The sequence below is a fragment of the Seriola aureovittata genome, chromosome 10 (assembly GCF_021018895.1).
Source record: "Seriola aureovittata isolate HTS-2021-v1 ecotype China chromosome 10, ASM2101889v1, whole genome shotgun sequence".
NCBI classification, from domain to species: domain Eukaryota; kingdom Metazoa; phylum Chordata; class Actinopteri; order Carangiformes; family Carangidae; genus Seriola; species Seriola aureovittata.
The window spans coordinates 26,072,197-26,086,975 of record NC_079373.1 but is presented as its reverse complement, the minus strand read 5'-3'; the positions used below and the strand labels follow the sequence as shown (position 1 = coordinate 26,086,975).

General features: G+C 40.7%; 1 protein-coding gene across 6 annotated transcripts in view; it reads right to left on the bottom strand.

The window, feature by feature from the left end:
• Nucleotides 1-2,871: 2,871 nt before the first annotated feature.
• Nucleotides 2,872-14,779, bottom strand: part of cadps2 (Ca++-dependent secretion activator 2) — a 178,509-nt gene continuing 166,601 nt past the window's right edge. For all 6 annotated transcript variants that reach the window (XM_056386847.1, XM_056386848.1, XM_056386849.1 and 3 more), the window contains 3 exons: nt 14,477-14,584; nt 7,672-7,776; nt 2,872-7,054 (listed from right to left, as the gene is read on the bottom strand). In XM_056386847.1, coding sequence (XP_056242822.1) covers nt 6,884-7,054; nt 7,672-7,776; nt 14,477-14,584 — 384 coding nt within the window. In that variant the 3' untranslated portion in view covers nt 2,872-6,883. The remainder of the gene's footprint in view (nt 7,055-7,671; nt 7,777-14,476; nt 14,585-14,779) is intronic.

The following is a 14,779-nucleotide window of genomic DNA, read 5'->3' as shown; positions in this document are numbered from 1 at the left end:
ATATATATTTGAGATGATTAAATATTTGTGAAGGGATGTTTGTGCATGTTTCAGGTCAGAGGTCACAGAGAACACATAGCTATAAATAAATATTCTTATTTCTATAAAATCACAGCTTTACTACAAGGCCAGACAATCTTAAACCATTACTATTATTATTATTATTATTATTATTATTACAAATAGGTTATATTACAACACCCCCACCCCCCCACCCAGATCTGATGGAGTGCTGAAGAGGCAGCGGCCTGTTGTGATTTATTTCATTCTCTTCCGTTTATTTGTTTATTTACTTTTATTAGATTTTATTCTCATTGTTTTCGTTTTATTTCACCTTTGTTTTGGTCTTGAGGTATTTTAATTGTCAATAATCTGGATTTAAAAAGGCCAAAGGCTTTTGTTTTGTAATGCAGCACTTTTATTCCCTGTGTTCAGCATTTATACAGAAATGCTTTATAAGACATTATAATGTTGGAAGTAAAATATTTGTCCTCCTGTGCAGCTGTAATTAGCAGCTGCTGTATAAACAGATAATGAATGAAAATACAGTAAAACACAATGTTCATATAAAATATTATAGAAGCTAGAATTGTTTACAAATACTATATATTGATAACACTTTTTAATTTTGCAGTGTGATATAAACCTTTCATTATGGGGACTTCTAATTCCTCTTATTATTATTATAAATACTCTTTATCATCATCGCACAAACTGTAGAACAAAATGAAGTTTACCAAGAGCAAACAGTGTGAACAGATCCACAGTAAATAATGATGATGATGATGATGAATGGATGAACAGCATGAACCAGTGATGGTGCGAATCCAGTGTGAAAGGGTTTATCAATATATGATATGTATAACGTGATCAATAAAGTACAGGCCTGTAGCTTATACTGTATATGTCAGTGATGTGGAAGTGGCATCAGTAAGTGTGAAAGACGTCCAGGTCAAATGCAAAATACAAAAAGGCAAAATAATGATAATTATTAATGTTGTTATTAGTTGTAGCAGAACCTGTAACAAAAGTGTGTAAACCAGCTTCATCAATGATTTCTGAGGCCTGTAAATTTAAACCTTTTAACGTTTTTTTCACAGATTTTTCATCCTGCTTCACATTATGTTTAAATATTATTATGAGCTTTAAATCAGGATAAAAAAAAAAAATCATTTCCTCCCTTTAGAAACTTTTACTCTCGTTGACTTCTGAAATAAAATCTGATCAACTCAGAGGAAGCTGGTTCTGTTTTACATTTTAATTCATGAATGAACATAAAGAGGAAAAATTATGATAATAATGTTGATTGTCTGTCTTTTATTTTGAAATGACCTTATAGATTTAGATTTTACACTGAATTTCTTTTTGCTGGAACTCAGTTTTTACAATATAAACCCTTTGGTTGTATTATGATCACATAACAATAATAATTATAATAATAATGAATTAATAATAATGACTGTCCCTTATCTTGTGTCTCTGTCTGTCGCTGCAGCAGCAGAAGAGAAACAGCAGCTGATGGACGGCGGCCAACAGACAGTTTCCCGAGAACAGAAACCCTTTAAAACCTTAAACCTACAAGATTAAGGCGACATGGAGAGTAAATACTTCAGCAGATTAAAAAGGAAATCGATCAGTCAGTCTCTGAATACTGTGTCATATTTGAATGAGAAGTGTGAAACCTCTGGGTGACGAGACAAATTCAGTAAATTAAGAAATCATTTTTTCTCAGAGTGTTTGTGTGAGGATTAACAGACATAAATGGCTTTTAAATCCCTTTAAACCCTGCGATATTTAACCAACTTTAAGGGGTAAAAAATTAAGGTAATTTAAAAGCAGCTTTCAGGGATAAATGCCCTGTATTAACAGTACAAGGAGTTCTGACATAAATTCATTCAGGCATCATCTATGCAATATTTCATACACAAATAATGGTCATAAATATGTGTCAAGGGTTTTTACTGTTTGTAATTATTTGTACTTTTATTAAAAACAGGAAGTCAATGGAAAAAAGAAACAAATCTGAAGTGTTTTCTTACTTAATGTATTTCACTTTTTATTTCACTGGGTTCTCGTCTTTTCTTTTTAATATTCCTGCAAATAAACTGTAATTTTAATATATTTAAATACACATTTAAACAACATACAGCCTGATGTATTTGCTGAGATTTGAGTTCTCCACTAGAACCTTAAATAAAGTTTGAAGTTTAAACAGAAAACTTGAGCTTCAATTTCTACAAAAGTCCCTCGACAGTGTGTCCACATACCTCAGTGTATTTTAGATTAGCGCCCATGGTGATGCTGCTCCGCTTCTCATTGGTTTCAGTCTTTCCGCCAGATGTTGAACCAGCTGCAGGGATCTGCTGCCGTCCAGACCCGGGAGCATTAGTGAGGTCCAGCACTGAGGTCCGACTCCAGTCCATCCCAGAGGCGCTGGATGAGGTTGAGGTCAGGACTCTGTGCAGATCAGTCAAGGTCTAAAACACCAAACTGGGAGAACCATTTCTTTACGTGCAGAAGGATGGTGCCAAGTTTAAACAGGAAAGGGTTTCCAAAGGTTCCCTCCATTGGAACTAAGATGACCATGTGAGGTGTCCATATACTTTTGGCCATATAGCACATTTTAAAGATAAATAACACATTTTTTCTTTTTAAATTTCCTGCAAATCTCAAATTTCCTTCTGACGTCATGTAGCTGTGGAGGATGCTACAATACCGTCCAAAGTACCTTTAATGTGAAAACCCCCAAAAAACCCCCCAAAAGAATAAAGCTTTTATTTTGTAGAACTTCAGGACTGGTGCATCCAATGGCTGACGTCAAGGAACCAATCCTCAGTTTGAGAGAATAAAACCCACAGAGTAAAATCACAGTTGCTTTAAAAACACTTTTAATAGTGACACTGAGATAAGACACCTGAACAAAACAGGTGCACAATAAGACAATATAAATATACTTCTTCAAATAATAGATTTTTGTCCTTTCGGTTTTTGGCCTGTTGAACTGCACTGACACAAACTGGATCGGACAGTTAAAACAAACGGCAGGTTGCTGCACACAGTCGATCGGAGGCCAACACTGAATCTACAGATAAAACTTTTGTATTTTTATTTTTTTACTGGACGACGACACGCAAACGGACCGTGGCGATTGAACGCGCCTGCTGGCAGCTGATCAGATTTCAAGACGGTAATCAGATTAATAAAAAAAAAAAAAACAGATGCACGTTCTCCCCGGATGTTCCTGTTTTAAAACAATCAAACAAACAAACAAACAAACAAAAACAAACAGTCCAGACCTTGTCAGTTTGTTGGCACGTTTGTAAGACTTTGATCAACGTTGGGTATGATGCACATCAGGCGGTATGACCATACCACGCTACAGCTCAATACGACTCTTCACAACAGTAAATATCACGGTGAACAAAGATGGCGGCAGATCTACAACTACATCAGCATGTAGTCGTCGCGTCTCAACAAGTATTCCCCACTTTCCACTTCCGGTCCCGACACCTTTTAAAGACCTCCGGTGTGGTGAAACCGACTCTTTGTGTTTTTGCGGGAACACCTGCGCAGATTAGTTTTATCCCCTGAGGCCGCCGGTCCTCGGTCAGAGGTGGAGACCATCTGGAGCTACAGAAGGTTCAGGTTCAGATTCAGAAACGACGGCAGGGCGGCAACATTTAGTCAGCGTGGAGTTGTAAGAGTTCAAAGACACTGAACATCAAACATTCAGCTATTAAGCACTGTCTGTTTTTGTTTTAGTTTTTTTTTTACCTGAAAGCTAAAACCCTATTGCCAGACAAAAACATGATACTGAATGACTCTGCAAGACCCTTCATTCTGTCAATTTCAAAGTTTCTGAATGGTAAATGCTAACGTTTCTCCATTTTAACAACATCAACGCTTGGCAACTAAAGAAAGATTGTTCATTGTTAATAAAGGATAATTCTGGTTTATTACAATCTGGGTGTTGTTTTTGTAGGTTTGGGCGTCGTTTCTATCAGTTACTGTAACAGTTAAATCCAACTGGTAAAGAAACACGAGCAGTCAGACAGGTTGGAAACAAACCTCCAGGTGAGGTGAAAGGTAAACGGTAAAATTAAACATCCAAGACCCATTTTCTGCTTCAACTTTGAGCCACAGACCTTCCTGTAACTGTGTAAAATCAAATTTTCCTGTGTGATTTGAATCATTATCAAAATTGCGAGTGTGCTCACTTTCAATTTGACTGCATTGACAATGTTTCCAGTTTGTCCAATCATTTGTTTGCTCTTGTTCCTTTACTCGTCTGACTCTTTTCACTGATGTTACTGATCAAAATGATGGACAAACCCAACAGAGACCCAAACTGTAAAACTCAAATCATCCTTTAAAGGTTTGGATAAGTTTGGGTGACTTAATTACAATATCCCGGTGAAGGGTTACAAAAGCTAAGCTCAGCTGTTTGGTGTATGATGGGACTGAAACCAGTTTACGCCATTTATAAACTCTAACTTAACTTTCCGCAGTGTTACATAACAGACACGCTAGCACAGAAACCTTTGGTACATAGATTCGTCTAATTTCAATGTACGGGAACATGAGGGAACAGATCAGAACAGAGTTCCCCAATCAAAAAAAACAAAACATCACTTTCTAAATTGACCCACAGGTGTTTTCTGATCTGCTACCTACTATAGCCAATGAAAGCTGCTTCTTCAAGATTAGAGAAAGGTTGTGATCATGGTTAAAGGAAACGAACATTTGTTTCAAACACTCAAGGATGATGACAGCGGTCAGATGCTTTGCTGACCCCAACTTCAAGTACTGAAGTGCTGTAACGATGTCAGGCTACTTCTGCTTTTGCTGATCAGAGACAACAGTAATTATTCGCCCAACCACGCATTTTCCTGCTTGTCAGGAAAATGTTAAAAACAACCTTGTTTTAAGTGTTTAAACAAAAAAGAAACAGTGCTGTTGTTTTACTGGTGACGAGAATGAAAGTGGATTACTGAGCTTCAATAAAACCAGTTACATTGAACCTAACAGTTCCAAGCTTCCTGTCAAATAAAAATACATTTCTTTAGTGGATTTTGTAGCTGTCAGGAGTATGATTAAAAAAAGGCAGCGAGGTTGCCTGGACTCTGGGGTTTCAGAGCTGCTGGAGCCTTTGAAGCTTTGAACAACAAGCTACAACGGTGGATGAAACGAAACAGAAAGGAGCTGCACTAATGGCGATCGCTGAGCTCTACTGTACAAAGTGACATCAATCAGAGTATGGCTGCTCATGGAGGAGGGCGGAGCTTGGCGAGGTTCGTCTTGGCACAGTCCAGAGCGTGTTGATGCCTTGCCTCGCCTCGCCGTGACTTCCTGTTTGTCGTACATTCTGACTCGTGTACGTTTCAACACGTAGTGTCTGGGCGATGAGCATGTGACAGGTTGGGTAAAAGGGGGTGTGTCACTACCTGAGCATCCCTTCTCAACTGATCAGGTCTTCAGCTGTGATGAATGACATTTCACCTCTACTGCACATGTAACTACACTCAGTGTTCACTCCTAAAAAATGAAAGCTAAGTTTGTTTTCAATATTTTTTCCTCCACTGTATTTTCAGTTTAAAGAGAAGAAACCCTAAAAACATTTTACATGGTCAACGATACGTGACATATATTTAAGTAAAACTCTAATTGTAACAAACAACAATAATATCTCCTCATATTTATTCATTATGACCCCTTTGTATTTCTGTGGTAACAGCTGTTCTCCTACCTTTTCTTATCTGTTAGCTAGCAAGATAATGTTAGCTGTTAAGCTAACGTAACACTAAATTCATATAAAGGGCTGAAATGATAACGTTAGCTCACGATTCAGTTCAATTCATTATACAACTGGACTTCTTTATTCAATTTTGTCAACTCATTCATACTCAAGAATGATATTTTTTACCTTTAATAAAAGTAAAATAGACTTAAGTAAAAAATGCATTAACAAGACTCACTAGCTAGCATTAGCATAACTTTCTCCAATCAAAAAATGACATTTATTGACTGTAATCTAAATGATTCTATTCACTGAGTATTGTTGTCTGAAGTGGAGAAAATGCATCAACAACATGGCTTACTAGGCCTACTAGCCAACGTTAGCATAACCTGTCCTGTTGTTGGTTATTTTGCCCAGCTGTGTAACTATTTGTGTCTATTTTCTCCAGACAGACTATCAAGTCATACTACTGGACTGTAGTTTCATTTTTGTTTCAGTTTATATTTTTCAATGACAGTGAAGAAAATCAGTGAGCTAAGAGCTGTTGGCTTGCTACCTAACATTAGCATAAGCAGTCCCTGCTGTTAGCAGCAGTGTTTTAGTGTGAGTGTTTCACACACTTTTTTTTTAATGTTTTACTATGTTTTTTGACTTCAGTCTCTGTTTTGTAGTCTTCAGTTTAGTTTTCATTGACTGGGTGGAGTTCAGTGGAAAAAATGCATCCACAACATGGCATGCTAGCTAACATTAGCATAACCTGCTCCTGCTGCTAATATTGCAAGGTGGTTTTGCTGAGTAGCTAGTTCTCTACTTCTACCTAGTTCCTAATGTTATTTTCAAATATTTGTTGTCTTTAGTTTTCCAAGACTGTGGAGCTCAGTGGAGAAAACAACATGACACGCTAGCTAACTTTAGCATATCCTGTCCTGTTGTTGAAAAAAAGCATGGCTATTCTGTCCAGCAGCAACATATTTCAAAAATACTAATATTAAATTACGTTTGCTGAGTTTTTAATGAAAACTGTTGAGTGAAGTGAAGTAGAAGACACACATCATTAACTGTGACAGAAGCTCCTGATCTGTTAGGAAGGATGACAATCAAGTAGGAAACAGGGAGTGTGAAGGGAGGGTGTGTTTGTGTGCGAGTTTAGTCGTCCTCCTCGTCGCTGTCTCTCATGCTGATGCCCTGCAGGCCGTCGCCCGCCTTGACGGCTGCCGTGGCTTCCTCCACCGTCAGCCGGTTGTAGATGGTCTCATAGCTCTTGTTGTTCAGTGTGCCGTCCAGGACGCCCTGCAGCCTGAAGTCACGGTAGGTCTTCTGTTGAGGTGGGAGGGAGGAGGTGAAGGGGGAGAGGAGGGATAGGTAAAAGGAGAAGGGAGGGAAAAACAGAGAGCATCTTAGGAATGCATCGAGCTGGAGGAGGCGGCTACTGTTTGCCGTTCGGAAGGACAAAAGCGGAAAGATTGAGTCTGAAGGACGAGCCGAGTCTTTTATGTGTCAGACCAGGAAAGCAGGCTGAGGCGTCTGAGGGGTTTGTACCTTCAGTCAGAAGCCATTATCATTCCTTGTCATGTTGCTTTCAAGTTAAACTAACGCGTGTCTGTACATTAGCAAACTATGAAAAGACAAAAACAGCAGCGGCACACAATTTGAGCAGTTTTCTCTTTCTCCTCTCGCTGCCTATTCACACCAATGCTGCTGCTTTCAAGGACACTTCAGTGTGGTTTGATTTGTCTTTTATTTTTCCTTCAACATCAGTTCTGTTTTTACACAAATAATCCACAACTTATGTTTTTAGTTTTTTTACCCACTGCCGCTCTTTTCAAACAGCAAAGAAAAGGAGGCTTTGGATCTGGGAGGTAAAGTGATGCATGGAAATGGCATCTGGACACTAACACTAACAACACTCTGATATTGGTTTTATGTTTGTTTACCTTGACAATCTTGATGAGTGTTTTCAGCTGGTACATGTGGAGCTGCAGGTCCAGTCTGTCAGTCAACCAAACACACAGCGCCTTCATGGAGCCGGTGTACCATTGCTGTAAGAAGCAAAAAGATCAGAGGTGAACATTAAAAGTTGTAAACATCCATCAGTTTACTGACGCACTTCCTGCTTTCTTAAAATATATACGGTCTCTCAGTTTTCCTGTGCAACGATGGATGTTCACCAAGATTTTGGGATCTGTCACTTCCAGTCTGACCTTAGGATAAAGTGGCCATCTGATCATGTGACTGCTTGTTTTTCTTGATCCACTTGACTCCTTTTTAAGGATATCACCATGGTAACAAACGTCTCAAAGCTTTTAATTTGGTGAGAACAATAATATCCAACAGAAACCATGAAAATAAAACCCAGGTTGTAATAAATCATAGGTTCCTTTAAGGTATAAAGGTGTAATAATACTCAAATTGTTGGTAAACCTCACATTGGGTGTGAAATTAACTGCTGAGAACCAAAAACTCAAAAACCTTTCTGACTTTGTATTTGTGGAGCGATGATTTTCCTCTTCATTTCAATTGCCATCAAAACGGCTCACGTCAAAGAGGATAACACATTTACTTATTCAAAGACACCAATTTACTGGAAAACTTCTGAATGCTGCGCGTCGGGGTGGGTGGGGGTGGGGTGGCGGAGGGGTGGTGGTGGGGGGGGGTCCACGGCTCCACTTTGAACTTCAAAGGAGAAAATAAAAAAATCAGGTTCAATCTTTGTAATTTTCATTAAACGCTCTTCCTTCACACCTTCCGCCACCAGACCAGAGCTGCAGAGAAACCAAACGCACCTTTTCCCACCTGAAAAGTGCTCCTCACTTACATCAGCATTCAGCACGCCGATGGTAAAATGCACACATCAGATGGTTTTTATTGAGTCACCAGTCAAACAAGAATGCTCGGGCACATCGCTCTGACACAGTAATGACCCGTAATATTCAGATCTGCTTTAACAGCCGCGGACAGACTTAATTTCACACTGGCAAGGACTGTAATTACCATCCAATTTAAGAGAGAAAAACAGTCCAAAGGTTATTTCTTTGCACTTGACAAAAGTCAAAACACGTCCGTGATCATTCTGGGGTCACGCAAATATTTGGTTCCATCTATTGTGAGAGAGAAGTCTGACTGTCTCCATGTAATTACATCAAAGTAATGAAGCAGTTTTTTCCCTCAAAGTAGTTAAATGTCAACTGAAAAGAAACGTACATTAACTTACAAGACAGAGTTCAAGTTTAATTAGTCCTGATTTCATTTCTCTGCCTGTGCAAAGTGAATAAATACAGAATGTTTTTACTCTATGAACTGAAAAATCAGCACACGGTCAAAAATTCAGTGTAAATGATTTTGAAACAGAATCTAACGTCCAACAATTTATGATGTAATAGTGTATTTACCACAGTTGGCTGGGTGTCGAACCAGGCACTGTATCAGCAATCCAGCTAATCGGTGACAGAAACTTCCAGCTGAAGTTTTATCTTTCTCATGCTGTTACTTTTGGTTGTTGATATTAATATGTTGATATTAATACAATTTTAACAGGTTTTAACACAGACGTTTACACAAACAGGGATTAAAAGTATATTTATATAGTTTTAATACTGAGAGAAACGAATAAAAAGTGACTGGAGATCAGAAATCTGAAATGCTCCTTTAGCCTCTAAGCTGGTGGGTCGGTGTTTGATTGACAGCTGAGTCAAAAAGAGGGGCGGAGCCACAACGTAAACAAACTTGTAGTAACTGTAGTTTACAAGTCGAGGACAGACAGCATTTTGTTAGCGGAAGTCTTATGATTCCTCTTTTAAATCTTCCAATTATTTTGTGGAAGACGACGCAAGTGACACGCAACGGTGTCACTTGCTGTTTTTAATGCTCGTGTTGCTCACAACCGACAAAACTGTTGCCTTTTGGGAAACAGGACAGCGGTGAGTCCTGACACCACCGGCGTGCGTCGCCATTGACTGAGCTGTTTCACTTTACATTATTCATACAACTTCAAGTGCTGGACTGTTTCTTCGGTTCTCATTGATTTGTCGCCTGCAGCTGAAGCTCGTACGCACCGACCGGAGAGAGTGGCTACGCCCGTTTGTGTTTTAGCTTAAGAGTGACCGAGTTCTCCTTTTTCTTCTCGTCTCTGCACATTAATGAGTGGCGGACATGAGTCTTTGAGATGAGCGCTAATCTTTTCCCGAAATGTAAAACATTTTCAATTCAGCTCGCGCCACTTGAAGCAGATTTGTGTCTATTTGTTCTTCCTTTTGTCACCTTGTGTAGAATTTCTTTAATCTAACATCAACCCTTTTTGCAGGAAACGTCATTGGGACCAGATCGCATTTTCTATTAACGTAATGAAGAAATGTTAAATTTACGTATTTGGCAAGTCACAAGTAAAATGTTACAGTTAAGTTTAGACTTGGTTCGGCTGAGGGACCCTCCATCCACCTCATCCACCTCATCCACCACCTGCTGACTCCGAACATAATCCAGCTCCATCCGTTTGTTAGCACCGCAACTTAACTGGGAAAACCAATGCAACTTCTAAGAGACTGGGCTGCTGATAAAATAAGACAATAATAATGCAAGAAAGAAACATAAGAAATATACATCAACACATTTAAATCAAGTGTATGATTATATTTGATGTATTGCTCAGTTTTATTCTACTGGGTTTGAGAAAGTTGACGTGTGAGGACAGTTATAGTCAAACCAGCTGTGATATTGTCCCGTGTTTCTCGCCCTTCCTCCTTCCTTCATCATTTTCTCCTCCTTTCATTCTCCGCACTAAATATTTTCATGCTTGGATTTGAGTCGCCTGTTAATCAGCTCGCCTCACCCTCCGAGTTAACAGATGCTCGAGGATGTTGAAATTACTGGATGATATTTGCTGCTCCTATGATTTCTCCCAATTTCCTTCTTTCTACCCCTCCCCTCTCTCTCTCTCCACACACTGAGCGAAACATTTATTTTAGTCTCTGGGAGGCGGACTTTCCTCGAAGCGACTAATCAGCTGCCTGACAGTTCCCTCGCGAGCTACGTTAACTGTCGTGGAAATTGGGTACGAAGGCGCTCCTTAATTGAGCCAATTAGAGGACAAGAGTGAAAACAGATGGAGGGAATATGTCGGGGGGAGGAGGGTGGAGAGGTGGCGGGTGGTCTGCACAGCATTGTGGGTCTGCATTAGTCTATAAGAAAGAATATCTATATGATGAATGGACTGGACGGGTGGGGGTATTCCCTGATGGTGTCACAGTAATGATGTCATTCAAACATTTGACAAAAACTCTGATTTTGAAAGTTCGTAATTTTGTTAAAATGATAAAATAATCTTTATCATAAAAAAGTAATTTAACTATTAAGTCTTAAAGTCTTATTTAAATGGTAGGATTGAGTCTAATAATCTTATTATCATAAATATTGCCAGTAAAATGAGATTTTTTGTATTTTCTTGATTCTTCAGCATCTGTTTTATAATGTCACGTTTCAAGATGCTGATTTTCATTTCTAGAAATGTCCCGAATGTAAATAAAACTGCTGCTGAAACAAAGAGGTAGTTATGTAATGACACATGCAAAAAATATAATTATAGCTAAAACAGAATAATTAATGTTGTTCTTAAATCCTCAGGTTTAGTCGTTGAGCTCCTCCTTTATATTTCCTTCACAACATTTTCTTGATTCTGATGCAGAAATCATTGACAAGTTTTATTTCTGTCTTGTTTCGAGATGCTGACACTGAACAATGTCCTAATCTCAAGCTTTTCATCTTGAAGGCCGAACCTGGGATTAAATGAGTTCTTGTTTCTTGTTTCATCCTCGTTAAGCTGCTTCATCAAGGTGATTTGGCTCCTAATGTGAAGAGGATGGAGGTGTGTGTGTGTGTGTGTGTGTGTGTGTGTGTGTGTGTGTGTGTGTGTGGGGCATGTATTACACTTCCACACAAAGACGTTCCCTGGTGAGCACTTGTGCACAAATAAGACAGACAGGCACGTGTGAGCAGAAACAGAAAATCATGAGCATGTTCACAGCTGCGCGTCGTGTTTGTGTCTTTGTGTATCACTTCGCTGTAACAGCCTCTTTCTTCCTCTTTAAATCCATCAGTGTCGACGAACCTTCAGTTTAAAGAAAAGGCGCCGTAAATAAATTTGACTTTGACTCAAACAGACGCTCGTAAACAAGACAATTGCATACCCATAATGCTGCTGGCAGGAGGCCTGACGCTGCTGCATGAACACAGGGTTTACTTTTTCTTTGTTACACACAAACAGCTTCTGTGTGTGTATGTGTGTGTGTGGTAAGTTGAAGGGCTGAGCGGAGACACTTTGAGGCCCCATCGTCACCTCCCCCTCGGCGCATGACTGGGTGCTTCTGAGCTCCATTAGACTCATTCTCCTCAACCCCCCTCCCCTCCCCTCCCCTCCCCACACACACACACACACACACACACACACACACACACACACACACACGAATCAGAACAGTGCAGCTCGAGCCGCAGCCACAGCACCCCAAACCCTCAGAGGAGGCGACGGGCGGCAGACTCCATCGCTCTGCTTCGTGCTGCTAATGTGTACGAAGGTCTGAGCTGCCATGTCCGCTGCATTGACTCACGCCGGTGAGCTGAGGCGTGTTTGACAACTTGGCACTAAAATATTCTTTTTATATTCTGGAGGGGGGTGGTCGGTGGAGAAAACGGACAGCGTGGGACGGGGAGGGATGGATAGATGGATGTAAACGTTGTGTTTCAGCTCCTGCAGAGCGAGCCGACAGCTCTCGGTGTTTCCTAAGTGATAAACAGGTCAACAGAAGCAGTCGGTGTTTTCAGCCTCGACGCGACCTGCTGCTGCTCCGAAACTGGAGAATCGAACTTCACACTAACAGTATCTAACATCTGTAACATCTGACTGCGAGCTCAATTTGTAAAGATTTTTATTAGCTGACTGCACTTCCATACAAACATTTACTGTATATCTTATGAAAAGATCAGATACAGTAAAATGGTAATGTCACATTTGCCAGTTTGACACATTAAAGGTCTCATCCAGTGTAAAGGTGTGTGTCCATGTGTAGTGTGATTATAGATCAGCTCTAGCTTCTATATTAATACTGTGAAAGTATCAAAGCCTCAGTCCACAGAGAAATGCACACAGCCTGTATTCAGAAACTGAGCCTTAAAACCAGCCGTCAGGACTTCTGGAACTTTGTGATGTCACAACAAAGCAGTCACCAAGCCCCGCCCACCTGGACCCACCATCCAAACCTTGCAGGATTTGGTTTCTCTGAGTGTTTTTACCTGAAATCTGCTATATTTTTATTGGATCAGTCAGAAAACAGTCAACCAATCAGAAGAGAGGCTCAGAGCCTCCTCTCTTCTGATTGGTTCACCAACCTGTTGTTCGGAGAGCTCCAGAGAGAAGCCTGAGAGAGGAGATGTGAAACTACACTGAGATGGTTTTTGGTTCTTAAAACCACAATATATCTTCTTATGGATCAACACTGGAAATTCTATCTAAAGTTGAAATATCACAAAAAACTTTTCAAGCTTAAGTCGCCATTAGAAGATGGTAAACTGTGGCCATTAAGAGAAGCACATGGTCATCAACAATACTCAGCTAGGCTGTGGCAATAAAACCAGGATTGATTGGTATTACACCAGGCAGGTTGGGTACATGGGTTCAGACTCTGACCCGACCATCTGCTGCCTCAGCAGAAATCCAGACCATGTCTTCAGGTGTCCTGTGTTGGTGACCTCAAGCCTCAGGAAGTGAACTTGAACCTGATCCTCTGCTGTTATAGTCCATCCACCTCAAGGCTGGACAGGTTGTTCACTCCGAAGCTTTTCTGCTCACCACAGCACTCTCAGAGTGGTTATCTGAGTGACTTTAGTCAGTCTGTCCTCTCTCATGAACAAGGTGTTTCCTCCATAGAGTAAAAACTCTAGAGACCGTTGTTTCAGAAACACTCAAACAAGTCGCGGTCAGAGTCACTGAGATCACAGAGTCGTTGTGTCTCCTGCTGTTTGTTTTCACCTGCCACTGATGAGCTTCACCTGGAGGATGTAACACATTCCCTCACTGACTAGAAGGCCATGATCCCTCACCAGCTTCCCACCTGTGAACATGTACTAATGGGAAACACATGACAAACTGGAGCTACTGCCACTGGGACTTGAACCCAGTAGAGATCGAGAACTTAACCCAAACTATGAATATGGGACCACACTGCTTATCACAGCTTCACCTTGCCTTCCCTTTATGGATCTACAGGGAAGACGAAGCTTTGATAAGAAAGAAATCTAGATCAGACGGGGACGACGGCGACCGCGGGGGAATAACAGTAAAAGGAGGAAATAACAGAGGTAGAGGAGGATGTGAGGACGTGTTCGGGGCAGGTAAAAGGTTTCTGGGCATCCGAAACGTCTGACAGCTGTGTGCAGAAACCTGAAATCCTACAAGAGGCCTGCAACATATCATCAAAGCAGTAAGAAGGGAGAGGTACTCGTCCTTTGAGAGGAGCAAACATGTGTTTGAGGATGTATTTTATCTTAGAAGTTCTTTCTCCGCCTAGTTTTGTCTGATGAGGCCATGAACGCAACTCATCTGTGAACACACCTGGAGAATCAGTTTGTCAAACGGCTATGTCTTTATGAGCTCTGATCAACTGGAGCAGAGCTAACGGGCAGCTGATGGGAGGGGAAATCACATTATCTACCAAAATAAGTGCTGCAATAAAGAAGAATGAGCACACTCACGTCAAACACCTCCTCGATGTAGAGCTCGTCGTTGACGCGGTCTCGGAGGATGTCCTGGTTCTGCCGTACGAAGGTGATGTAGGTGTCGGCCAGATCCATCCCTGGTTTCTGCGGAGGGTGGGGTGGGGGGGGGGGGGCAAACACAGGCGTGAGGACAGCTGGAGGGGGGAGGTCGAATACAGAGAACGATGGCAATCATTGTTTGGCCTGGTGTTAAAGATGCGAACATGGCTGGTGTTCATGGTGCGCATGTTACTACGGCCATGCTGCTCATAAGATAATATCACACTAGAGTAGAAACCA